At 38.1% G+C, this 26465-nt stretch overlaps 1 protein-coding gene across 4 annotated transcripts in view; it reads left to right on the plus strand.

Moving 5' to 3' along the window:
- DLG2 (discs large MAGUK scaffold protein 2) overlaps positions 1 to 26465 on the plus strand; it is a 1973535-nt gene that overhangs the window by 1518419 nt on the left and 428651 nt on the right. For 2 of the 4 annotated variants that reach the window (XM_057748299.1, XM_057748301.1), the window contains one exon: positions 864 to 1019. The exons of the other annotated variants lie outside the window; for them this stretch is intronic. In XM_057748299.1, coding sequence (XP_057604282.1) covers positions 864 to 1019 — 156 coding nt within the window. The remainder of the gene's footprint in view (positions 1 to 863; positions 1020 to 26465) is intronic. 4 annotated transcript variants of the gene reach the window in all.

Consider the following 26465-nt stretch of genomic DNA (forward strand, 5'->3'; position numbering starts at 1 on the left):
ACAGCTATAAAAATGTTGCTATTTTAGATAATGTTTCAGTATCCCTAGATGAATTCATTTAATAGAAATTTCACTAAAAGGATTATTCTCTTTGTAGAAAATTCTCTGAAATCAATTATTGGGGGCAAACTATGAATAAATGTATGGAAGAACCACTCAGGTCATATAACCTATTAGATTCCTGGGTATGGCCAACCTCCGCCCCCAACACCACCAAAAAAAAAAAACTGCAGTATGAGTGTGGGAAGTTGTATTCATTTATTCATTCATGCATGCAGTCAACAAATAGTTACAGAATATGTACTATGCACCAGACTCTATTTTAAGTAGTTAGCAAAATAAACAGTCTCTCTCCTCATAGAATTTATGATGTGGTGAGAAGGATGATAAAAGAAAATTAAACAAAATAAACAAAAAAATTATTTCATGCTGAGAAAAAATATTATGAAGTGTGAATAGGTTCTGTGAAAAATAACAGGGTGTCCTGGCCAAAGTGGTCGGGGAAGTTCTCTGTGACATTAACATTTAAGAAGAGATTCAAATTTAAGAAGGAGCCGTGCTAGAGAATCCCAAGGCTTGGCATTTCAGACTGGCTTATCCAAAAAAGATGCAGCATTTAAAGGTTGATTATGACAATCTTGAGGTATCTGATACATGAATTTTAGTCATGCCACATGTCACCCAAAGTTCTAATTCCTAACCCGAGAACCTGTTTCCTAAAGAGACTCTTCACTCAGGCCTAATGAAGCCCCTGGCATTGTTTGGGTTGTTCACTTTTGAGTATGGTGAAATGCTGCTGGGGGCACAGTTGTTCAGTGTGTGTGCTAACCACCCATCTTTTTCTCTTCCTCTTGTATCACCAGGCCTCCGGAACCTGTTTACAGCACTGTGAACAAACTGTGTGATAAGCCTGCTTCCCCCAGGCACTATTCCCCCATTGAGTGTGACAAAAGCTTCCTTCTCTCAGCTCCCTACCCCCACTACCACCTAGGCCTGCTCCCTGACTCTGAGATGACCAGGTACTGCATGCGCTTCCTCACTCATCTTCTCGAATTGCATGTGCTTCCACAAGGATGAATGGGTAGAATCCGCCTCTGCTCACTTCTCTTGCACTCTGCATCTTCCTCAGGGTGGAGAGATGTTTTGCTCCCTTGAGGCAGTGGGAGAAATTAAGAACATTGACTTTTTTTTCCTAGTGTGATCACAGAGCACTTACACATGATCACAGGATGCTTTAAATGTTCTTGGTTTCCATGCATTTTTTAAAAGGTATTAATTATATTTTTCCAGAATAATTAATTTTGGAATTTAAGGCACTATTTTCCTCATACAGAAGGATGAAAGAGAACATTTATTGAATACATTTTTAACACATTTTGAATAATAATACTGTGCTCCATGCATAACATAGCCTAAGAATATGATAGTATTATTGCCATTTAATATTTTAACTAAATTATTAAGTTAATATCACCATTTAACTGAGGTATTAAGCAACTCATTCAAAACTACAGAATTAGTTGGTCCTAACTAACCACAAAGAATATAATCTTCACCTTTATAGTATGTTATAATGCTAGGGGTTTACATCTGTTATCTTATCCAATGACTCCCATTTTATATAAGAAAACTGAAGTTCAGAGACGTTAAGGCAATTTCCTCAGTATGATATTGCCAGTAAATAGGGAGTCCAGATTTGATCTTAGAATGTTTTCAGTTTTTCCACAATAATTTGTAAATAAATTATTCTGTCTAAAGGTTGAACATAATTCTGCATTATAAATTCTAAAGTCTATGTATGACAAATAATAAAACCCCATCTTCCTGAAGCAGCCAGTCAGAGACAGAGGAAGAAAAAGAGAATACCGTGTTCCATGAAGTAGTCCCAATTTAGTTTAAAACGGGGAGATCGCAATTGTAATGTTTCTACATGTAATTGGTTGTTTGTATCATTATGTTTTCAGACAGAATGTCTTCATAATATTATTAGGACTGAGAAAATACAGATTTTAGAGTGATTTGTAGGGAAGAGGGTCTCCTTAGAATATCATCTCTGTTTTTGGAGACTTTCAGAGAATAAGTTTAGAAGTCAATTATTTGCCTCTCTAGGGAAGTTAAATAACAAATTCCAAATTATATCGAACATTTCTAGAAATAAATGAGAAACATATTTTTGGCTATGCAATCAGCTGGGGCATTTTCACTAATTTGCAAAAAGGAAAGCCTAATAGCTTTGCTTTTTTAAAAAATCTTTATAAATATTAATTCCTCCTATATTTTTAACAAATTATAAAAACTTTTTCTTGTTATAATGAGCTATACAATTTTGAAGCTAAGAAGGCAAAGTCACCATGGCCATAGGGAAGTGAGAAGGAACACACACACCTACAATAACGACTTTCTAGTAATTATGCTTCTATAAATAGTCAGCTACATAAAGGCAGCTAACATTTATTGAGCTCTTCCTCTGTGCCAAGTGTGTTGTTAAGCACTTCTTATGAGTTATTTCTCCTAACCCTCACAATCACCTTATGAGGTAGATGTTATCATTCTCTTTGCTTTACGAATAAGAAAATCAAGGCTTGAGAAGTTACCTGACGTGCCCACCATCATCCACCACTAAGTGGCAGGGCTGGGATTCAAACCCAGAGACCATTAGCACCTGCATTGGCACAGGCATGATGACAGAGACGTCTTTGCTTGCTGGAAAAATCCTCCACCCATTTCTCTTTGTCTTTCCTTTCTCTATTTTTATCCTGCCTTCTCATCTCCCTTCTTCTGGCTCAGTGTCAGTGAATCTTTTTTTTAACCCTTTTTTGTTGAACACAAAAGTTACATTCCTTGCATCCCACTGGGGACTGTGATGCATCCCTTCCTAAAAACTCACCAATAAGTGGATGACAGAATTTACCTTTTGTGTGGACCCACCAGATATGCTTCTTCTCCATTTACTTTCTGTAATTTCTATTATGAAGATCTTAGGGTTTTTTCCCAAAATTAAAAAAAAAATTACAGTATAATGGATATGTATTTTTCATATTACACACCCTCAGCAGTCCTCATATGCACCAGTCCTAACCCCCCACCCTCCGTATGCCCTTTGGGAATTCCATTTTCTATTTATTCTCATTCTGTCCCCTTCTTTTTCCCTATTCTTTCCTTTCTTTTTTCATATTTTTTTCTTATTTACTTCTAGAAAAAAGTCATACACACACACACCCACATTTTAGTGGCATTGTCACCAATACACTGATACTGAAATTCTTGATTTCACCCCCACTTTGTTCCCCTTCCACACTTCTCCAGCTCAGTAAGTGGCACATATATTTACTCCTTTGCCCAAGCCAAAACTTGAAAATCATACTTCACACTTTGTTTTCTCTCACATCCATCATTCAATCTATCTTCAAGTCCTGTTGATTCCACCTCCAAAATATATCTCAAATATATTAATTCTCCTCTACTTCTTTTTCCACCACTTTAATCCACACCTCCATCATCTTGCACCTATAATAGTCTCCTAATTGGTCTCACCCTTTCCACCATTGCCCTCCTGTTTTATTTTCAGTGCAGTCAAAGTGATCTGTTAAAAATATAGATCAGATCTCTCTCTCTCTCCTTTGCATTACGATAAAATGCAAAGTCATTAACATGGCATCCAGGCTGTGCATGACCTAGCCCCTGCCTGCCTCTTAAACATCTCAAGTCACTTTTCCCTTTGCTGACCACACTGCTCACACCAGCCTTCTTTTTCTTCACAAAAGGCACTAAATCTCTTCCTGTCTCAAGTGCGTCACACATGCTCTTTCCTCAAACTGAAAAGCTCTTCCTACACTTTGCCTGATTAATTTCTGGTCATCTTAGGTCTAAGTTAACTTGTACTTCCTCAGAGAAGCTCCTTGAAAAAGAAAATCAGGTCCCCAACTATATTCTCTCTCTCTCTTTTCTACCATATGACTCAAGCAATTTATAATTGTACATTATTTACATGATTTTTCAACCAAATGCCTGTCTCACACTCTGTGCTGCAAGGTCAATGAGTGAAACTGTGTCTAATTCGTTACTGCTGTATCCCTAACACTTTTAGCCCAGTGCTGGCGCAGCAGGAGCTCAGGACTATTGAGTGCCTAAGTAATGTGGAAATAAGATCTGCAGATGAGCAAACAGATACCTGTTTCAGGAACAGGTCATGGCTCACGCTGTGCTTTACCCAGTTTTTAGGAGGTATATAAAATACCTCCGTGAATGAATGAATCCATGCATGGAAACAAATAACAGTAGACTAGAACTCATTTTGTGTATTTCACTTTCACCTTCAATATTCTTGACATTCAATGTCGACATTACAGATTGATTGGGTAGCTTTCAGTTCTTCATGAAGACTGAGCAATTCCTTCCAGAGATTATTTACTTCCTCTCCAATGGAAAATACCTCTCTGAGCAGAGCTTTCTTGAAATTCAGGGGACAGGTTCAAAGATTCTAGTTCCATTTATGACACCATCACTTGCTTTTTCCACTATGACCTTGAATAACTTAGAGAATATCAGAGATAGGTGAGAATTGAGATGGACAAGCCCTTCTCCAATGCTATTAATGATGAGGAACCCAATCCATTGTCTTCATGGGTCTATGTCTTACTTCCACTCTTGGTAAAAGTAAAAACATTTAGGGATCTTCTGCCCTAAAAAGAATATTATAAGAAAATATCTATCGATTCATTCAATCAAGATTTATCAAGCACTGACAAAGTGCAAAATATTATACTAAGGACAACTTTTTACAAAGATGTAAACTGAAAACATGGAAGAAATGCCTAATCTTTAAGCTGCAATATAGGTTAATGTATATTTTTCAGGGCATTTGAGAATTTCCCACAGTCTATTTCAGAAGTATGCCCATATTGATATGGTAATTATAGTCTCAGATGACGATGTAAACTAGTTCTGTGGAAATTAGCCTGTGAACCACCCTTCCCTGTGTACCAGTTAATCTCTAATCAGCATCCAGAAGAATGGAGACAAGTCAGCAAAAGCAAGGAGTCAGTCATCTGTATTCTCTGTTTTTTGAATACCCAAGTTCTCAGCTCTTTGAGCTGATAGCAAAATTATCTAGGGATGAATTAATTGTATACACAATTTACTTCTATAACATCATCTAAAAGAAAACAGAGAATTTATAAGTTTTCCTTAGCAAAGCACTTTAAGTTACTTGGCAAAGTGTCAGCTCCTAAGGCTGAAGATTATGTTTAGAGTAATTGACTTTTCAAACCTTGCAAAAGCAAGAAATGGGCAGAGCATGGAATCAAACTAAAATTGGAATCTCTATGAAAAACAAATGGGATTGCTGTAAGGCTCCTGCTTATCTAGTATATCTTTTTCTTTAAAAAAAAAAAACACTGTAGTTTTTGATGTTGTATTTGGTTTTTCTACTTGGGGAGAATGGTAAGTTATTCAGCTTTTAATTTTCCTGGGTCAAGGAAAATCATTTTCTTGCCTGTTTTCTCAACATATGGCATATTTTCATTTGTCCTTTTACATAGATGGCCCTTGTTGTTGTTATTTTGTAGTTGATAAACACAGGCTGAGATAAACCAGATGAAGGCTAATTAAAATATGTTGGCAGTTTGGGGATAGGAAATGGACTCTGAAGCATTAGGTAATCATAAGATATCTTTACCCCTTGAAGAGATACATCCATGGGACTTCTACTAGGTCACCAGGCATTATCCTGGATGCTAGGGATTCAAAGGTGAACAAGACATGGTCCTTCCCCTTAAGCAATTCAACATGTAAATGAAGAATTCATTACTGTGCATTGTGATGTACATCTGCTAAAGGCTTGGTTTCTCCAGTGTACTTCATGTCTAGGTAACTAAGAGCAGAGTATTTTAAGAGGTACAGATGGGAGCAAACATGTTCTTAGACTGTCCCTTCTATGGAGGTGTGAACATACACATACGCACGGGAATCTTCCCTACTCACACCTTATTTCATCAATTCCTAGTCATTTAGAAGATCGATTCTTCATGGGAAACTTAACCTTATCCTCTCATGGCTCCATCTGCTAGACTAGCTTCTAACAATTTTCTGCAGGGCTCGGAAACCATGTCTATCATTCACTCCTTTTGTAGAAATCAAAGTTGGCAGCCTCAAGCCATTCCTAATCTGGGAACACAGAACAAGATCTTTCTCTTACAAGACGTCAGCCATATGCCAAAGTTATGGCGGCCTATCTTTGGCAAGCATTCTCTTCTTATAAGACATGAGAAAATATATCTATTAATGTTTTAACTGTCTCAAAGTCTATAAACCCAAAATCAAATATGACTTATAGACATAATAATGCTATAATAAAAGTACACATGAGTCTATAGGTAAACAGAGGAGGAATCATCTACCTCTGCCTCTGCTTAACGTTTTCCCGAAGACACTGAGCTCGTCAGTCAGATGAGGGAAGAAATGTGTTCCAAGTAAAAGGAATAGCACAGAGGTAAGACTCATGATGTGTAAAAGCCTAGGGCACTTTGGAGCAACCAGTGGTTCCGTGTGGCTCAGGGTTATTTGGTGGGTGATAACGTTGGAGGCACAGGCCGCTGCAGACACGTGAGCTGTTACTTGCCACGCTGAGGATTTTGGACTTTATCCTGTAAGCAATGAGGAGCTGTTGAAGAGTTTTAATGCTGAGCAAAGACATAATTCAATTTGTGTTTTTAGAACAATCACTCTGTCTGCTGTGTGAGAAGAGTTTGAAGACAGGGAAGCTAGTTAGCATATCAGGTAAGGTTGAAATCATGAAGAACTAAACTGAAGCTATGGAGATGGAGATATAAATTGATACAGAATTAATTATCAAATAGATTGGGTGGTATTGAGTGATTGATTTAGGAGGAAGAATTTTCTGGCTTAGAGTATTCACTAGATGGTGATTGCACCACGTCCTCTTGGAGATGAGGGGGCACTCTTTTCCACAATAAATATATTTAAAGATAAAACTCCGTAGAAGGAAACTCAGTGGAAGTAAAGGGAGGCAAAGTAAAGGTGAAGGTCTCTTGTTCAGGATGAAGGCAACCTGATATTGTAGAGGAGCCAGGGACTGTGTCCAGACTGTTCAGGTTTGAGGCCTTCCTTTGGCCATTCACTCACCAGAAAAAGGGGAAAATAATTATATCTGTGCTGTTCTCCTCTTAGGATTGTTGAGGATCCAGGGAAATAGAGCAAATGAATTTCTGTCTAGGCACTACCTACATTAGTCATTATTAATTGTTTTCATATGCTTATTCTATTTTAAAGCCTTAAGCTTATGCATATTTATTTTTAGTGTTATCACAAATCAGGTGACAAGTATTTACCAGGACAGGTATATCCCCGGGGGCTTCAAGAAAGCTGTGGATGCTAATTTCTTCTTTCTTAGCAGCAGCATCCTTGTCACCACAGGCAAAGTCATATATTTTTCCTTTTATTATTACATTTATAGTCTCCCCGTAAAAGGTGGCGTATTTCTAAAGCCATATGTGACTTCACACAGTATAATTTTATTTTTTTTAATCTACTCACGTAGCAGCATTGCTAACCCACATGTACTTTTTTAGGAATGTAGACAAAATGACAGCTACTCTGGAGCACAGATCAGTAGCCAGGCACTTTCCATATGTACCTTCTTGTTTCCGATAATCCCAACAACTTTGCAGAAGGTGGGTTTTGATATAGCAAATGGAAGAGCCAGGACTCCAGCCAGGGCTTTCCCTCAGCCAGGCTCCTGCTCTCAGGGAGGCTTAATCCCTGTCACACTCACCCTGGCTTCGCACTCAGGCCGCCATATCTTATATCCACTCCGCCACAAATCCGTGGATCCTGAAAGAGAATTTGCCCCTTGTTCACACGATGTAATCTGGGAAACGCACCATTAAAAGAAGAAAGAAGATGCTTAACAAATCATTGACCTTCTTATGCCCTTAAAAGGCTGATATAATCTGAAAGAATTCTTAATTTCATTTTTAATTAAAACAGAGAGGAAACCCCCTGGGCATGGCTCATAAGGCCCGGCTCCTTCCCGAGTTTATGCGGCAGCTTCTTCTTCAAAGGCCTTCGCTGCCTTTTTGAAGTAGATGATCACTAAACCCAATTCGAATTAAGGAAACTAAGGAGAGATTAATTGACTCCCACAAAGTCACAGAGGCAACTCTTGCCACATTCCGTTTTATAGCCTCTTCCCTGTGCAGGGATATATGCAGGGATTCACACTGAAACAAATACCCCTTGCTTTGAAATTAATGTATTTTATATACAGACCCATTAAAAAAATGCCATTTACTTTTGCCCTTCACTTTTTTTTTCTTACATTAGGGAGGAGATGTTTTTTCGTTAAGAATTCAAGAATTTTTTTAAGCACGTTTAAAATTACGCTGTATAGTGTAAAGGAGGAAAGAAGACAGGCTATTCACCCTGTTCCCGAAACTCTCATTTGCTCTTTGCAACAACCCTGGTAGGTCCAGAGAAGGAGTCTCAGGAGAGCTGGGAAATGCACCCAGTTTGGTCTTATTCCAAAATTCCTGTTCTGTGATGCAACAATCTAAACTTAATTGATGTGCTGTTTTTAAAAAGCCAGATTACTTATCTACCTGAGATGTTACAAATATTTTCCCTCAGTTTTAGTATATTATTTTTTGTTTTGAGAGCAATCTTTAGTAAATCATTGTATTATTGGGCAGCAATAGGAAACTGAAGAATAATCGTAATTTCAAAAGCAATTCTTTATGGAGGCAAAGTAGCTGTGAGAAAATGCTATGCAAAATCACTATAGCAACAAATTATAGGAACTCAGGAAGAATCAAGACAGTAACATTAAACCATAACACCCACAGCATAGATACAAATTAAAACTGCTAATGTCATTGAGTGCTTTTATATGCAAGTCACTGTTCCAAACTTTTATATGTACTAACTCATTTTATCCTCATGACAATCTCTGGGGTAGGTATGGTTATTCCAATTTTGTAGAAGAATTATGGTACATATTTAACAAATGGAAACAATGGGGTGAGATTGTTGAAATTGAATATTTCAGGGCCTATACTTAGAATATTAATTTCATTAAAGCTAGATTTTTGTTGTTTTATTTACTGTTGTATTCCTTGTGCCAAAAATGGTTCCTAGCATGTAGTCCTAACAGTAATAGTGATGATGATGGTGATGCAGAAGGAGGAGGAGGAGAAGAAGGAGAAGAAGAAAACGATCACTATCATTTATATAATCTTATTGGCTGCCAGGCTGCACTTTATGCAAATTAGCTCATTAATTCCCACAGCAATCCAAGTTACATGTTGTTGGTAGTATCCCCATTTTACAGGTGAAGAATCTAAGGTCTGGAGAGATTAAATGACCTGGTCATTTAGGATTAGGATAGGATTTGAATTTAGCAGGCTGGCACCAGAATCTGTTATTTCACACGTGCTCAATAAATTTTTATTGAATGTTATTCTCATCAGACATAATACTCCTCAAATATTAAATTCTGAGGGAAAAAAGTATACATCATTTAACTATAGCTAAATTTTGATGGAAAGATGGATAGTTAGATAAAAATACATGGTTAAGAATCTAGACTCTAGAATTAAAATGTTAGTTGCCTCCACAGTTCCCTAATTATGTAAACTTGAGCAACTGACATCTCCTCTGAGCTTCTGCATCCTCAATCTGTATAATAGTGATAATCATGGTATCCATTTCATGGGTTGCTGTAAGGATTTAATGAAGTTATGTGTAAAGTGTGAAGAGCAGTGCCTGATAAATATGAAGTGCTCTGTTAATGTTAGCTATTTATATGTGTGTGTGTGTGTATTAAATGACATATTATGACCCCCTAAATAGATACCTCAGGCTGAGGTGGGAATGAATTTTTATTAAAGGACTATCATAAAAGGCTGTTTTCATTCATAGCCTGATGGTGAGTCCAGTGAATTGTAAAGGAAGATGAATGTTAGGGTTGGCAGTATGGGAGGAAAGGCTGTGCAAGATTGCTTATATTTATACAGAGATCTAAGTATTTTAGAATGTAGAATTTTGTTTTCATTAAAAGATCAAAATTTACCTCTCACAGCAGAGAAAGTAAATCTTCCATTTCTACTGTTTAATTCAGTTCTGTAGACCTTAAGCTCACATGAAGTTTAAAGGATCCCTTGAATAGGGTTTTTAAAGTCAGCAGGGATGTGTGTTCCAAACTGAATACTAAAACCTAAGATCACTCTATTCCAGAGAAAATGAATATATTAGAAAGTAAAGAGGAGTTTTGTGGTTTGCTTTAAGTGGGGGGAGGGTATACTGGGCCTAGCTAACCCAGCCAGAGCTTTTGTCTAAATTTAAAAAATGTTCCCCTTCTGGATGAAGGACAAACGTGCCAGAGCCCCAGTGTCACATGTAAATGGAGTTCAGATCGGATTTCAGCCCTAGCTCATTCCCTTGGCCAAGTGTTCTTGTGAACAACCTGCCTAACAGAATGGATTGGCCCAGACTGAGGTCAGGGATGAGAATAATATTTTTCTTTGTTATTTCCATCTCTCAAATTTATTCGAATGTTCTGCTTCGTTTCTTATGCCTCTTGCATCATTATGAGGATATCTTTCTGTCAACCCTATAGGTTTAAAAATGACTAGAGGCTAATACAAGTTCAGAGATGGAAGACACCCTAGAAACAATGTAGTCAAACTTGATATGCTCCAGATGAGGAAACTGTCAGCCCACAAATAAGTATTAAATGCCTATTATACGGTTGGTACTTCTGGAGATACACAATCTAGGCATTGTCAAACACTACTCTCAAGAGGTTTAGGGACTACTAGACCCAGAGGGTTTATTTCATGGGTATAACTGACAGCCATTGATAATATGAAAAAAAAAACTTCTAGCAATTTATTATGGATTGTATTTTTCAAATATATGTGAATTTCACTTAGCTTTCAGCCTTATTTATTCTGGACCCATCTTGATTTCTCCCAGATATTAACAGTTATAGGTTAGTATTCATTGGTTTCTACGCATTCAAACCCTTTTCACGTGAAATCTGAAGGTCAAGCGACAGCCCAGATTTCCTCCCAACTCTCCCCACTCTCACATGATAAGTTTCTGGATAAACTCTTACTGTCTTGCTAGCACTTGAGTCTATGTTCCTTGTAGAGAGGCCTTAGGCTACACTGGGCATGAGGACAGGGGCTGCGAGTAAAAACAGAAGTCTGTGACCAGATGTCACCAGTATGATGGCTGGAATTCTGAGCCCCTCCCTTCCTGCTTTGCAGGACTCTTGGTGACTCATGCATTGTCCTGGACAACCATTTCCACACTCTTACCAGACAACCTTTCCCATTGTTTCCCCATAGGATGCCCCTCACTTACAGCAAATCACTTAGTCTTCTCATCTTTGTCACTGTCCCAGCCCCTTAGAATGATGTCATTTCAGATGTACATCTCCTTTTCCACTGTTGTCTGCAGTGACATGCCACACCTAGGCCAGACTTCTAGGAGCTGGGCAGTGTCTGGCAGGGACAAGATGAGATGCGTTTCATTTCTACCCAGGACCAGTGCTCCACAACTGGGATCCTTGTGTTATGACACCAAGATCCACACTTCCGCCCCTTGACAGGCACCATGTGGGACCCCTGGTCAGCTGGGGCTTTCCCTGTTTCTCTTGCTATCTTCCATAGCAGCTCTGTTTCTCTCCCAGCCAGATTCCTTGTCCTGATTTTCATATTGGAGCATTTTCCTCTGGGATCTTTTTGGCCCATAAAAATAGCCTCTAATCCAGACTCTTTCCCAGCAGAGAAATAAAAAAGACAGACAGACTTTTCTTTGTTGTGCAGCATTAATATTCATCTTCCAGAGCATTAGACCTTTCTCGGAAGATGATCTACTTTTTAAAACCCCAAAGTTAGAACAAATTACAACAGGAGGAATGGGGATAGTGACTGGGAAATCAGGATGGGGTGGGTAGGTGTCCTGTCCAATGATACGTCAGGCAGCTGCTGGCATCCAAGTGGTCAAGAGTTCCTAGAAAACTCTAGTCAAAGACCTCCTATAAATCACAGCTCCACAATGCGAGTGCCCTTTCCTGAGTCCTCATCTGGTCATATAGTGTTGGTTTCTTCTCTCCCTTCTCTCTAAAAGGCCTCCTAACGCATCCCATGTTCTTGCTATACCCCTCAGTGAGACCTGTCCTGAGGCCCCCTCTGTTTCCTTAGGTCAGCAAGTGGAAATCCACATATACTCAAGATTCAGACTCTTTCTAACCCCACATCTGCCCTCTCAAGTTATCACAATCATCAGGCCCTTCCTTTTTTCTTGCTAGGTTGGAAGTCAGCTACTGAGAGAGCTGGCAAACAATCTTTAGTTCTTCATGCACTTCCATTCCACAATACCTAGGGGAATAGTGAACTTCAAGAACAGACCAAGTCAATTGGCAAATTTTCCACTAGTAATAAGTCTGTGTAAATGAAAACAGGGCATCTCTCTGTCACCTCCTTATGGGTAGGAACAATGCTATACGTTGTCCACGTGACACATGAGCATGTGATGACACTCGATGGAATGACAAATGGTAGGTGTCCACCTGAAACAATGACTTACAGCCCAAAGGGGGGTTTACATTTAGTGGAAGCTCTTCTCCTGGCTGAAGGATATGCATGGAAGAGTTGGTATTTGAGAGGAATCCTTCTCTCTGGGTCATAGTTCACCCTTTTTCCCTTGGGAGAAGGTGATGCTTACAGTTTTCCCTGAGATTTCTGAATTAGGCCACAGAAACAGGTTTCATTCAGCCTACCTATTGAGCATTGTAACAGATGATGTCTCTACTTTTTGTTAAAGTCTGTTTTATTTGTATTCTACATGTGTCAATGCCAGATGCTGTGGAGGAGTCCTGTCATATGTGGATTCCTCGAACACGTCTTAGAGGGTTGGGTCACTTTTATGTGCGCTGCTAGGCTTTCAAAGGTGGGATTAGGTCCAGAGCAAGCAAACCTCTCAGCAACTCTGATTGACCCTGTGAAGGGTAATAAAACAAAAATCAATTCAACAAACTTAGAAGATTGAAAAGGAACAGATTAAGACATGCAAAAGGACTTTATTTGCAGCACCAGTCACTCTGCAAGTTTGCTCAGCGTGCAAAGTAAATGTCAGTACTTGGCAAGGTGAGGGTAATTGCCATTCCCTTTCTCTAATGTTCCTTCTACAAAGAAAAAGTTCTTTATAGTTCCAACTATAAAAGAAATGAAAAGAAATACATGTTGTAAATAAACTTAAAGCTAATAGTATATCCTATGGGCCTTAAGTATCATTTAATCAGAGGATGCTTGATCAGAAAGGGTTAGAAAAGATTGCATCCGTTTTTCTTTTTTAAGTTGAGAAAATCAGTCCAGCAAAATTAAGAAACTTAACCAAGATCACAAGTCGTACAAGTAGTTTGTAGCAGACATAGGCCTTGGGTCAGAGATGTCAGGTGCCAGTACTTTTTTTCCCATGCCAATTAGTAATTTAAACTAAACACAGTCTTTTAGAATGTTTCATGCTAAGAAAAGTTACATATCATAGACCAGGCCAGGAAGGAAACAGAAATGTTACTTCAGGATAACAGTGTTTACCTCAGAGGAGTATGATTTGATTAGGGAAAGAAATTGCTATCTTTTACTTTGTATAATTTTAAATTATTTTAATTGTTTATAATAAGTATGTTTGTTTTGTTAGTAAAAACTAAATTTAACAGTCCCCCATTTAGACTCAGCAATTCCACTGCTAGGCATAAACCCAAGAGAAATGAAAACATATCTCCATACAAAACTTGTATACAAATGTTCATAGTAGCATTATTCATAATAGTTAAAAGGTGGAAGTAATCCAAATAGCCATCAACTGATGAATGGATAAATAGCATGTGGTATATCCATACAATGCAATACTATTCAGCCAAAGAAATGAAGTACTAATACATATTACAGCATATAAGAACCTTGAAAAACATGCTGATTGAAAAAAGCCAGTCACCAAGGACCACATTCTGTATGGTTCCATTTATACGAAGTGTCCACAGTAGGCAAATCTACAGAGTCAAAAGTAAATTAGTGAAAGCCTAGGGCCAGATAGGGTGGGAACTGAGAGTAATTGATGATGGGTATGGGATTCCTTGGGGCGAGGGGGAGGGGGTCATGAAAACCTTCTAAAATTAGATTTTAATGATGGTTGCACAACTCTGTTAATATACTAAAATCCACTGAATGATGCACTTTAAATAGGTGAATCTGTGGTATATTGAATTATAATTCAGTACTGCTGTTAAAATTTTCCATTTAAAAGTTAAATAATTCATATAGCAACAGCAAAACCAAGATTATGTCCTATGACATCAAATATTCAGATAAAAATAATTTAAAAAACCGAGTTAAAAGTTTAGATGATTTTTCCATCCTCTGACAGATTATTCAAGTAGTAAATTATTCAGAGGACTTAGAGATCTTCAGACTTTTCACATTTTTAATAAGACTATAGCTCTCATTTACTAAGTATTGATACCAACTTTTTGTTAGGTATTCTACAAATATAATCACTAATCCTCACAATAAATCTACAAATTAGATATCTTTAGCCTTACTTCGCTGATGAAACTAATAGCTGGCAAAGCTGAGCTTTAAATCCAGTTCCATTTGCTTTTATTATACCACAACCACCATCTCACTATATAAAAATAATCCTTAAAACTCTCCTTCACAATTAGAAAAATTGCCTACATTCTCTCCCTTCCTTTTGTCCTGTTCACTCTTCAGAGCCACCCCCAGCTCTCTACTGAAATTGTTTTCACCAAAGTCACCAAGATTCTTTGTTTCTAAATTCAGTCCTGATCAGACTTTATCGTTCTATACACTTGCCTCTGTTGCTTGCTCCTTCCTGAAATCTTTTTTTTTTTTAACTTCCATCCCACTTCCAAGATCATGATTCTCCTTGCATCTTCAACTTCTCTTCCTCATCTCCTTAGACATCTCCCCTCCTCCTCATCCCTTTTGTCCATTTCAGCCAGTGATGCCATCTCTTTCTACTCTGTACACTGTCCCTAGTAGAAGGCATCCACATCCACAGATTTGGTTCCCAGCTATGTGCTTATGTCTCCCATCTCTTTATCCACACCTAGATCCTTCCTTGACTCCAGATTCATACATGTAGATTCCTACTGGATATCTCTCCTCAAATGTCCTAAGTTACATCAAAAAGCACACTCATCATCTTTACCTTTCAGATTGTCATCTTCGGTTATATCCACTGTCTTAATGACCATTAATAGTATGGTATAATATTTGGGAGCATGTGCTTGTGTTCAAATTCTGGCTCTACTTCTTAGTACCTGTGTGATCTATCTATGCCTTAGTTTACTTATCCATAATATGGAAATAATAAAGGTATCCATCTCACGGAGTCATTGTGAGGATTAAGTGTATACGTGAAAAGTGCCTGCCACACAGTAAGCTTAGTACTTCTATGACACCAAGATGTTTTCCTGTGTTCCTTCTACAGATTCACCTTAAGTTGATCTCTAGTATCTTACCAATCAATATGTCTTTAACATTTCTGGAATAATTTGTCTGCAGTCTTTCCATGTTATATCCACTCTAGATTCAGCTAGTATCATTGCCCATCTGAAGCACTTACCAGCTGCTCTCTGCCACAAGCTTTATGCACCTTCAATCCACTCTTCACATTATAACACACGTAGAGCCTTCTAAAATACACATCTGATTTTGTCTCTGCCCTGGCTAATCCCCTGCCCTCCCACCATAACCTGCCTTTCATTCAAAGCGGTACTTCTTGTAGTTCCCGGGGAAAAACACTGTGTCCCTCACTTACAGGTTTTTGCTCCTGCGTCTCCCATTCTTAAATGCCTCCTCTCTAAACAGGCAGACATAGAATCCACTTGTCTATCTCAGTGCCAGCTCGCACTTACAGATCTCTTCACTTGGGTAACTGCTATTAAGACCAGGCAGTGTATCTTCTGTGGTACCAATAGAAATTTCTCCCTGATGCTCTCAGCCTAGGTGGGGGGCCCTTCTCCATCCTTCTAAAGTTATAGAACTCAGCCTACTGTATTATTATTATTATTATTTGATTTCCTTATCTATCTCATCAACTAGACTGAAACTCTTGAGCTTGAGAATCGTGTTTTAATTATTTCCTCTATCCCTGGTGCCTAGCAAAGTACCTGGCAAATATTAATGATTTTTTTAAAAGACAATAAAAATTATTTAAATTATTATAAATTTATTTATTCCAATAAATATGTAGAGACCTCTATACTTAGTGAGCCTGTGACAGACATTGTGCTCTGCATTGGGAATACAACAACAAATTAGATATAGCCCTTTCCCAAAGAGACTCATTCTAATAGAAGAGACCACAGCAGAAGGAAAACAGTTAGAATCCCATAGAATAGGTGCTATAATAGAGGGCATAGGCTGAGAGGGTATCAAGAAACAAATGTGTTAATTTATTAGCATGATTAAAATGGAAGAGAAGTTAAGGAATGTATACACACACACACACACACACACACACAGAGTGATGCTAAGAAGTCTGCAGGATATTAACTAATGAGTTCAGTGATTACACTTAATTTGAAATGAAATAGAGAGACCTTTCTTGAATATAACCATAGCCCTCCCTGTCTTATTCTCTCCACTATTTAAATTGCCTTGTTAAGCTATTCCCCAACCACTGACAAAGCCACAGACATACTATAAAACATTCTATTCTACACAATTCCAGCACTTCTAGATGTGCTTTAAGTCAGTATTTTCCCAAATTCAAGTTCATAGACTGGTGATGGTTCATGGCCAAACTTCTACTGGTCTGGGGCAAAAATGAAGGAAAAGAAGAACTTTGCAAGATACATATACACACATCAAAGTTAGATTGCCCTCTGTCCTTCCCTGGGAAGAATCATTGCGGAGATTATGATTTCCTTCTAACTTTGGTGTCAAATATATTTTATTTCATGAAATTACGGTGGTAATAGATAGTAGATATTATATTCATAGCCTTAATTTGGAAAACCGAGAGGTGGGTTTGTCTCCAGAATTGTGTGTTTGAATTGCTCCTGTCACTGTATGCTTTTGGCACAGCTCCCAGTCGCCCCCTCAAATCAGTTAGCACTGTCTTTGTTGTGCCTTTGTTCGGTACTCCCACCTACAACCTCTGGTAGGCGCTGTGTTTGGACATCTGGTTGGTTCTGGCCTACAGTTTTGACTGTGGACTCTCCCTTTCCAAAAGCTGTTAGATCTAGGCTTTGTAGTCCATAGACCAGGCACACTGAATGCCTAAATAAGACAGATCTTAAATATGATAACTCAGTCATAAATTTGGTAATTGCTGTACATAAGCCATCATCAATAATGTTACTTTAATGTACCTTTTTGGGTTTTATGATATGTCATTGACAACTTTTCACATCTCTCAGTTTAACAAAGTAAAATTCACAGAGTTAAATGACAGTTTTTGTTTTTCCAGGTTTTTTTTGTTTTTTTTAGTATAGCTGTAGTACATAATTGCCTCAATCTGCGGTCAGCCCCCCAGCAAGTGACATTACATGAATACAAAATATGATTGTCATTTTTGCTTTTGTGCTTTATTTGTTGCTGTTTTAATAATTCTTCTTTCCACCACTCTAAACTGCTTATATTATAACCTTTAGGTAGAAATTAACAAGTTCTCTATAAAACTTTTAAAACCCCAAAATAAGGAAGCACATAATTGTACAGCCCAAAGAAACCTTTTGCTTTTCCCTTTTATTCCCTAAGGTTTTTTGCTCTAAGTTCATCCCTCAGTATTTTAGTTGTTTCATTATGCAATGCTAGCCTTATGAGAGAACATTTTTTTGTGGCTTTATCCTGCTAAATAGAAAAGTAAAGTGATTTAATAGCTCTATATTATTAAACATTATGAGACACACATGTTGGAAAGTAGAGTTGAGAATTACAGTGACAACAGAGGCCAGCAGTAACACATGGAGTGGATAATTGTGCTGTAAAACCAGCATTCTTAAATGTCACCCATTCACACAGTGTATGCAGAGGAGCTGGTCTGAAATACAAAGGAAAAATCCCACACGTTTAAAAAAAATGAAAGAGAAAAAGCTTAGTTCACAAAAACATTCACTCTAAGGCAAGGTGCTGAGGAAAAGAAAATTATAGGTTTAGCCTCTTAATTCTGCTAATAGGAAGCTGTAACCTGGAGAAAAAAATAACCATGGTAAAAGCAATATAGAATTATAAGAGAATTTTTTTTTAAACACTAAGCCTGCATATTTGTTTTGAATTATCATTAATTGACTCTCAATTCAGGCAGGTTTCTCTAGTGTCACTTTCATTCCCCTGCTCCTTCTTTCTGTACCTCTGCCCATCCTAAACTGGGCTTTCTCCATCCTTCTCTGATTTTCCAGATTCTACTGGTATACCAAAATCTAGCTCAGGTATTTACCATTTCCACGAATCCTTCCCTGAAAACTCCCACCTATGTGCCTTCTCTAAATTTATGTCATGTTTTCCCCACTGTAGGTCAAATTATCATCACTTGATTAAAGATTGTCTTGTGTTATTCACAAATCATTCATTTCTGCAGTCTTATCTCACTAACTATATTGTAAACCTCTTGAATATAGAGACCCTTGGTATTAATTTTTTAATATTTCCCAAGCCCTAGAATAGTGGTAAACACATAATAGGATTCAAATATTAAATGTTTTGTCAGTAATCATTGCTGCAATGATAGCTGGCCAGCAGATCAACAGCAACTGAAGTGTATTATCTAAATATCTGTATGAAAACCAGATTTTGCTTTAGTTAAAATCACTGTACTTTTCTCATGAATGATTTTTTTGGTAGCACAAATTGAAACAACAAAGAAAACAAGTTCCCCATGATGTTTCCAGGGCCTGATGACTTGATGTTAATATATCATAGGACTTTAACCCCTTCAGTAGGACAAAAGTTAAACCTTAGTGAAAACACTGACCATTAACCAAACATATTCTTAGTTCCAAAGTTGTCAGCTTTGAGGTTGTGGTGTGTCACTTTGACAACTCTAAAACTCTTCTGCCTTAAAACCAGACTCCTCTTCTTGTATGACAGCATAGCGGGTGTGCCCTTTTGCAGTGCACATTAAATTCTCAAATAGTCCATTATGATGCTCAACAACTGCAATTCTCCTGCAGGTTTGACACCTTTTCAGTCCAGCTTCTCAGTGTAGCCTGCATTCCACTTCACTCAGCTGACTTACTCTGTTGGGTTTATTACTGAACTGTTCATTTAATTTAATGACTAGCAAAGGACTCAGATAAAATTCTTTGTACTGTTTTTAGAGCCTAGCATAATTAGTCACATCGCCCTCATCTTCAGATAGCAAATTTAATTAGAATCTCCAGTGGATCACTTTCTAGGGCACAAAGAGTACATGGAAACATTGAGGTTGCTTCCCTGGAACAGAGGAAGAGTCTTCCCAGGCTTTCTTGGTATTGACCTGTATCAAATGTTCAAGAGGAAGCTTAGACTAAAAGATAATCCTGTGATATATTAAAAGCCTTGGACAATATTATCCCCCGGAATCAAAGTCCTTTTCCCTTAACTAGGAATCTTTTGATGAAAAATAACAGTTAATGATCCTTGTAATTTCTGAGTTGGCCCAGCCTAAGTCTCTCCTTGCTCAGATATGTATTTCCTTGTTTCTGTTCATCATAAATTTGAAATTGACATTAGTAAATTTGAAAAGTTGGTTAAACTTTTCTTTGTTTTACAGCAATCAATTTAGGGAAATTCTCTTCTCACTTTTTAGTTCCCCATAATGTGATCTTGTAGCTTTGCCCAAAAATACTGTGCCTTCTAGCTCTTCTCCATAATGAATGTCAGCAAGGCCTTGGATAATTGCTCACAATGTCAATCTCAGTACTACAGTCTGGCTTGGGATGGTATTCAGCTGACTGCCAGGAGTTATCCTCATTCCTCTGATTAATTAATATCCACCTTGCAGCTGGACAGAATCATAGAGGCTTAGCACTGAAAGGAGTCCCAGAAATTGAGTCAGTACTCCTCATTGTATACATGGGAAAATAGTCCCAGAAAAGGGAAAATGTCTTGCATAAGGTTGTGTAACAACTTAGTTATAGGTGTCCTATTAGAAGAAAGATCTTTACCTCAGAAACTGGTACAAGAGAGTAAAACAATTATATTCCAATAAAAAAAAAAGAAGAAGAAGAAGAAAGATCTTATTTTCACTCCAATTGTCATTCTAGTACTCTATCTTGGAATCTCTTGAATATTGTATGACATAAAATCCTATATTTCCTTTAGTTCCTTTATGCTGATAATTCAGGTGAGGCAAGAAAGCAAAGTCTGTAAAGCCTGAATAGCTACATACTGGGTTCCTTCCTCTGGCCAATGGCCAACTCCCAGCAGTCAGTCATGTGCAGCAATCTTCAATCCAAAAAAAATGTTTTTGAGCCAATACGTATTTACTGTGCTAGGAACAGCTCAGTTAGATGATTATGGAAAGATGAGGAAGGACACTATCTTTGACTTCCAGGACAAATTCTAATGATGAGTGTGAAGCAAAGGAAAATACGCTCTTGTATGTTTATGTGTGTGTGTCCATACACACACATGTGGAGGGAGAAAGGAGTGAGAGAGAGAGAAAAGATACAGACTTGTAATCAATGGACAGAGCTATGGGAGGCCCTGAGGACAGAGAGAGCTCGCAAGTGGTTAGGAGATCAGAGAACTTCACATGGGAGGGTTAACTTAGTGGGAAGAAAAAGGTGCGGTGTCCAAGGCAGATGGGAAAAATAAAAAGGGTGAAATGAATCAAAAGCAGTGGAGATAAGAAATCATGTTTGAACTCATTCATTTATTCACACATTCAGTAAATGATAATTTATAAAATGGAAGATCCCACATGTTGCAGAGCAACTAAGCCTGTGCACCACAACTATTGAGCCTGTGCTCTAGAGCCTGTGAGCCACAACTATTGAGCCTGTGTGCCACAGCTACTGATGCCTGTGCACCTAGAGCCCTTGCTCCACAACAGGAGAAGCCACCGCAATGAGAAGCCCGTGCACCACAATGAAGAGTAGCCCCCACTTGCCGCAACTACAGAAAGCCCGTGTGCAGCAACAAAGACCCAAGGCAGCCAATAAATAAATAAATATAAATTAATTTTTAAAAAAAGAATACTGAGGCTTAGAGAGGGTATCTGAGTATTTAGAAGTAATTCTTATCCACTGCAGGGCAGCTGTCATCTTGATTAATTCAGTGTGAACCAAAGAAAGGCCCCATGATCATATATTCTCTATTCTATGTCCTATCAGTTTTGCATCTTGTATATACTTTCATTTTCACACTAAAATATAATATGCTTCCTTCTCTTTAGCCTTCAACATGTTGTGTTTTATTCATATTTTATTCCCAAGTGTCTAGGATGTAGTAGGTGTTTGGTGAATGGCTATATTTTCTACTTCTCTGCTAGAATAATCCTCCCACTATCTTTCATGCCTTCTTTCTCAAGCTGTTTCTCCCACATTAAATGTTCTCTCACAGTCTCTACATCTAAAATCTCAGTCCAAGATCTTTAAATGCCATCTCCTCTATGTAGCTTTTTCTGTCTCTTCCTCTGCAGACCTTGAGGGAAACAAGCTCTTCCTTCCTGACAATTTCATAGCTTTTTTTCTGTACCTCTGCTATCACACTTTTAATTTTCTGTCTCACATATGCAGTTATTTGTCTGCTCATCCTATGTCACCACTAGACTCTAAAACCCCTTGTAGGAGTGATGAGCCCCTATGGTGTGGTTATGAAGTGGTTAAATTTTGGAGCCAGATTGAACCAGGATTTTTTTGTGGGGGTGGGGGTGGCTCGTTTGGGTTTGGTTTAGTTGGTTTGGGTTTCTGTTTGTTAGTTACATCTCTGCCATTGACCCAATGATGTTGAATTTAACCTCCATGAGATTCATAAGCAAAATGGGGAAAATAGTATCTACCTCTAAAACTATCTGGAAGATTAAGTAGCTACACGTAAAGTGTTTTGCTTTGCCTACATAGTGAGCACCCAGCACATGGAAGCCATTGTTGTTATCATTTGTGTTCTACCCACACCACACTACTCTCTCCAAAAGTACAAGCCAATAATATTTTTGAATTAATGAATAAATGAATCAACTTTTTTTTTTACAAAGCTCACTCCCTCTACAATATTGTAAGCAAGTTCTATTATATTTTTCCTCTACTCCTATCTCCCAAATTGTACACATGATACATCTTTATTAAATATTCTCCTTAGCAACCTGGAAACTTCGACTTCTAACAAAATACAGCTATTCCTGAAAATATTTCCAATTCCTGTTTTGTGGGCTCTCAGAGTGCAAAACAATATGATTTTATTAAAGTTGGCTTCTTTAAAGGGGAGAGTTGCATATCAGAATTTATTTGGCCCACCCCATCTATCATACAGATGCCTAACAGAATGTGGATAATGTACAAATGGCTTGTGGCAAAGATGAATTAGACCATTAAAATGTAAAAAGCAGCAACCCCTCAAAAGATGATAATGAAAGCTCAATGGGGCATTTAGGACATTTAGTGAGTGGAAATGCTTAACAATCAATTAGGATAAACTATTTCAGGTGATGCAGTTCTTAATAAGTGGTCCATAAAATGTGTACGTGACCAGGAACATCCATGGTCCACATGTCTGCTTGTCAACTACATGCTTTATCACCCATTCCACACGTTCTGTTTTCTGCAATTCTACCTGCAGTCCACAGATTCTGAAAATGCCTCTGAAATTTCTCATGTGGACAAGTCCTTTGGGTTTTATTTATTTTAATAATATAAATTTACTGTTTTCACATTAATGGCAAAATAGCTGTATTGCAGAATATTATGGAAATAATAAAATTCGTGCCATGCATATAGAATTTTAGGTTATTTGCAGTCCCTTATCATTTACAAATCACTGGTCCATTTGTTCATCCAGCATATACATTGAGCACTGTCATGCTCCCAACGTTGGAAGACAAAGTAAACTCACCCCTGTACCCGGGGCCTGTGTAGGGTGGGAGGCAGAGGGTATTTAAGCAATCACAGGGTCCCTCAATTAATCAATAAACTGTTGGAAGGGCTAAAAAGGAAAAGAGCAGGATTCCATGAGGAGATAAGACTAAAGGGAAGGTCAAGGGAAGGCTTTTCTAAGGAAGTTCTGTTTAAGCAGAGACCCAAAGGATGGGTAAGAATCATATCAAGAATGAGTGAGGGCTTCCTAGGTGGCGCAGTGGTTAAGAATCCGCCTGCCAATGCAGAGGTCACGGGTTCGATCCCAGCTCCAGGAAGATCCCACATGCCGCGGAGCAACTAAGCCCGTGTGGCAAAAAAAAAAAGAATGAGTTTACAGACAAACTAGGCTGTGTGATGACCCGGGGTTCTTGTGAAAAACTGAGCCTCTGCTTCAGTTTCCTCACCTCTTAAATGGCGATATCAATCATATTTACCCCTTAGGGTGATTGTGAAGATTAGATGACAAGTAACACACTTAGTACAACATTTAGTACTCATTCCACATTAGCCATTATTGTTGCTGATGTTGTTGTCGTTAGCAGTTTTGCCCTAAATGCATGGGACACCAACGAAAGCAGGTTAAGCAGGTTTAAGCAAGGGAATGAATGTCAAGAACTGTGAGGGGTCTGAGATGTTGTCTCTTACTTGCACGCTAGCAAGTTATCCTGCTGTGCTGTCACGGATACTGGCAGAAGATCTGAGATTCCGGGACAAGAAACTTTATAGACTCATACTAATAGTTGTAGCCAGAGTATCAGCATTTTCACTGGTTCCCTAAGCCCCAGTTTCCACAGAGCAAAACAAGGGAGACCATGTGATGCCTGCACACGCAGTGGGTTCCCTCACAGGAGAGAAATCCTCAGCCTGCGGAAAGTGAATCTTTTACAGTGAGTGTAAGCCTGCCTGAGCTGTGCCCCAGAGAAGAACATTATCATGCTGGACAGTAAACAAAACCACTCATCACTCCGGAGAGACACACTGTCTCTGTCTTTCAAGGCTGTTCACTATACAAATATCCCTGAAAAGACAGTCCAGAACAAAGGAAATCAGTACTTCTGTTTGCAAGATGTATAGAAATGCAGGAGACTCAGAGAATTGTCTCCAAGAATTTTATGAGCAGATCTGATTTTTTATAAGATCATTCTGGAGGGTGCTGAACTCATAAGTATCCATTCAATTTTATATCCTTTACTTCATTTTTTACATCATAAGCATTTTTTTAAAACTCCACATCATGTTTGTAACACTAATTTTTAATGACTGTGTAATATATCAGTAATACAATCCATGGTAATGTGCTTAGCTGTTCTAATACACAAGGTTTAGTTTGCTTCTAATTTTCGATAATTATCAAGAAATTTATTTTAAGATATGGATTGGTTGCAAATGTAAAGTGACAACATTCTGAAGTAACAATATAGATGACTTAGGAAGTGTTGTAAGAAGGCTAGATGCTGATGTTGCCAGTTCACCTAAGCCTACAGTTTCCAATAAGGAGCAGTGCTAATAATGGAACATCTTCAGCTTAACTGCACAGGTTTATAATCTATTTCAATAAAACGGTCAATATGTGCATAAAATGGACTTTACTTCCACCAGAAACATTTTCTGAGACTGAGAATCAATGAATACTATTGATAAAACTATGAGAACTTTCTTCTATGAAATTCTTACTCAGAGAGGGGATGAGGAGAAACAGAGTATTCCCATCAGATGAAGCCATATGCATCTCTACCTCCAAGTATTCTCCATATGAAAAGGATCCAATGGGCTCTTTCCAACTCATTTCAAAAGTCAATTTTTAGATTGGTATTTATATTTTTTAATTATTAGAAAGTTTACTAGAGATCATCAAATTTAAAACTCTTGTTTACTGCTAAGGAAACTCATAAAAGGATGAATGGATTGCCCATAGGTATAAAATTAAATCAATCCCCATTATTGAGCATCTTCTGTGTGAAAGGAGCAGTGGTTGGCACTGTGAGGAACAAGAAGCCGATGACACATTTCCCACCCAGAAATAGCTTCCATTATAGTGGGTGAAGCAGAGATGCAATTTGTTATGTGCAAAGTGCTATGGTAATGGTCACAAGTGCAAAGGAATGTAAGAAATGTGTGTGAATCATCCTGACTGGGAAGGCAAGAAAAAGTCTCATGAAAGATGAGGCTCTTGAGTCATAGCAGCTAAGATCACAGCTCATCTCATGAACTACCTATCTGGAGATGTAAGACCTTCTTCAGTGTCTCTTCTAGTCCCCCAGACCCTGCTTTATTATCCTCTGGGGCCAGAAACTCAATCTCTTCACACAGTCCAATCTGCCTTCCAAACTCCTAATGATTAGAAAGGGCTTCTCTGGGATGTTTGCCTGTTGGTTTCAGTGCTACCCCTTGAGGCCACACAGTGGAAGTGCACTGCCCATTCCATATAGTGGCCTGCACGTGTTTATAACTCGTTTGGAGTCTTCTCTGCTCCAAGTTAAAGGTTGCCAGTACCTTCCATAGCCCCTCCTGTGGCATGATTTAAAAACACTCATCATCGTGGTCCTTTGAATCGAGCACTTCACTTGTCTCTTTTAAATGTGGTTTCCAAATACAAAATGGTACTCCTAGTGTGGCCTGATTAGTGAAAAATAAACGTGCTGTTCCCTTCTCTGCTCTTGATGCTGCTTTTATCAATGTAGCCCAAGACTAGTTTTTATATGCACATGATACTCTTGATTTATTTCAAGCTTATTATGAAATGAATGCTCCAAATTTTTATTTTCCAGTAAAGGCTGGTAATTCATGGTGAGTACTGCAGAATGAAGATTATACCTATGACAAGAAATAGGAGATGGGAGGGAGGCATTCCAGGATGAAGGGAACCATATGTAAATGCCTAGTGAAATAACATGACATGACCTGTTTGAGAAAGGCTGAGTAACCCAGAATGACTATATCACGGAATATGTATGCAGAGACAGAGGGGGCTAAAAAAGTGAGTCATAAAAGACTTATGAATTGCATCATTGAATTAGTGGTTTGCAAGATTACTTTGATAGAAGCATAAAGAATGAATTGGAGAAAAAAAGACTTCGAAGAGTGGGAAGTTACTTAATAATCATGAAAATAATAGGATTTAGAAATTAATTGAGTACCTACTATATCTTACATAATACATTCTATGCGCATTACCTTTGATATCACAAAAATCCTGTAAAGTACTATTATTCCCATTTTGTGAATGAAGAAATTGAGGCTTAGTTAAATGGATTCACCTAGGCACCCAGTTATACAGTGATGGGGCCTGACTTAAATCCAGGTCTTCTGACATTGTGCTTTCCTATACTATGGTGATAGCAGGGGTACTGTG

This window comes from Hippopotamus amphibius, chromosome 9, assembly GCF_030028045.1.
Source record: "Hippopotamus amphibius kiboko isolate mHipAmp2 chromosome 9, mHipAmp2.hap2, whole genome shotgun sequence".
Lineage (NCBI taxonomy): Eukaryota > Metazoa > Chordata > Mammalia > Artiodactyla > Hippopotamidae > Hippopotamus > Hippopotamus amphibius.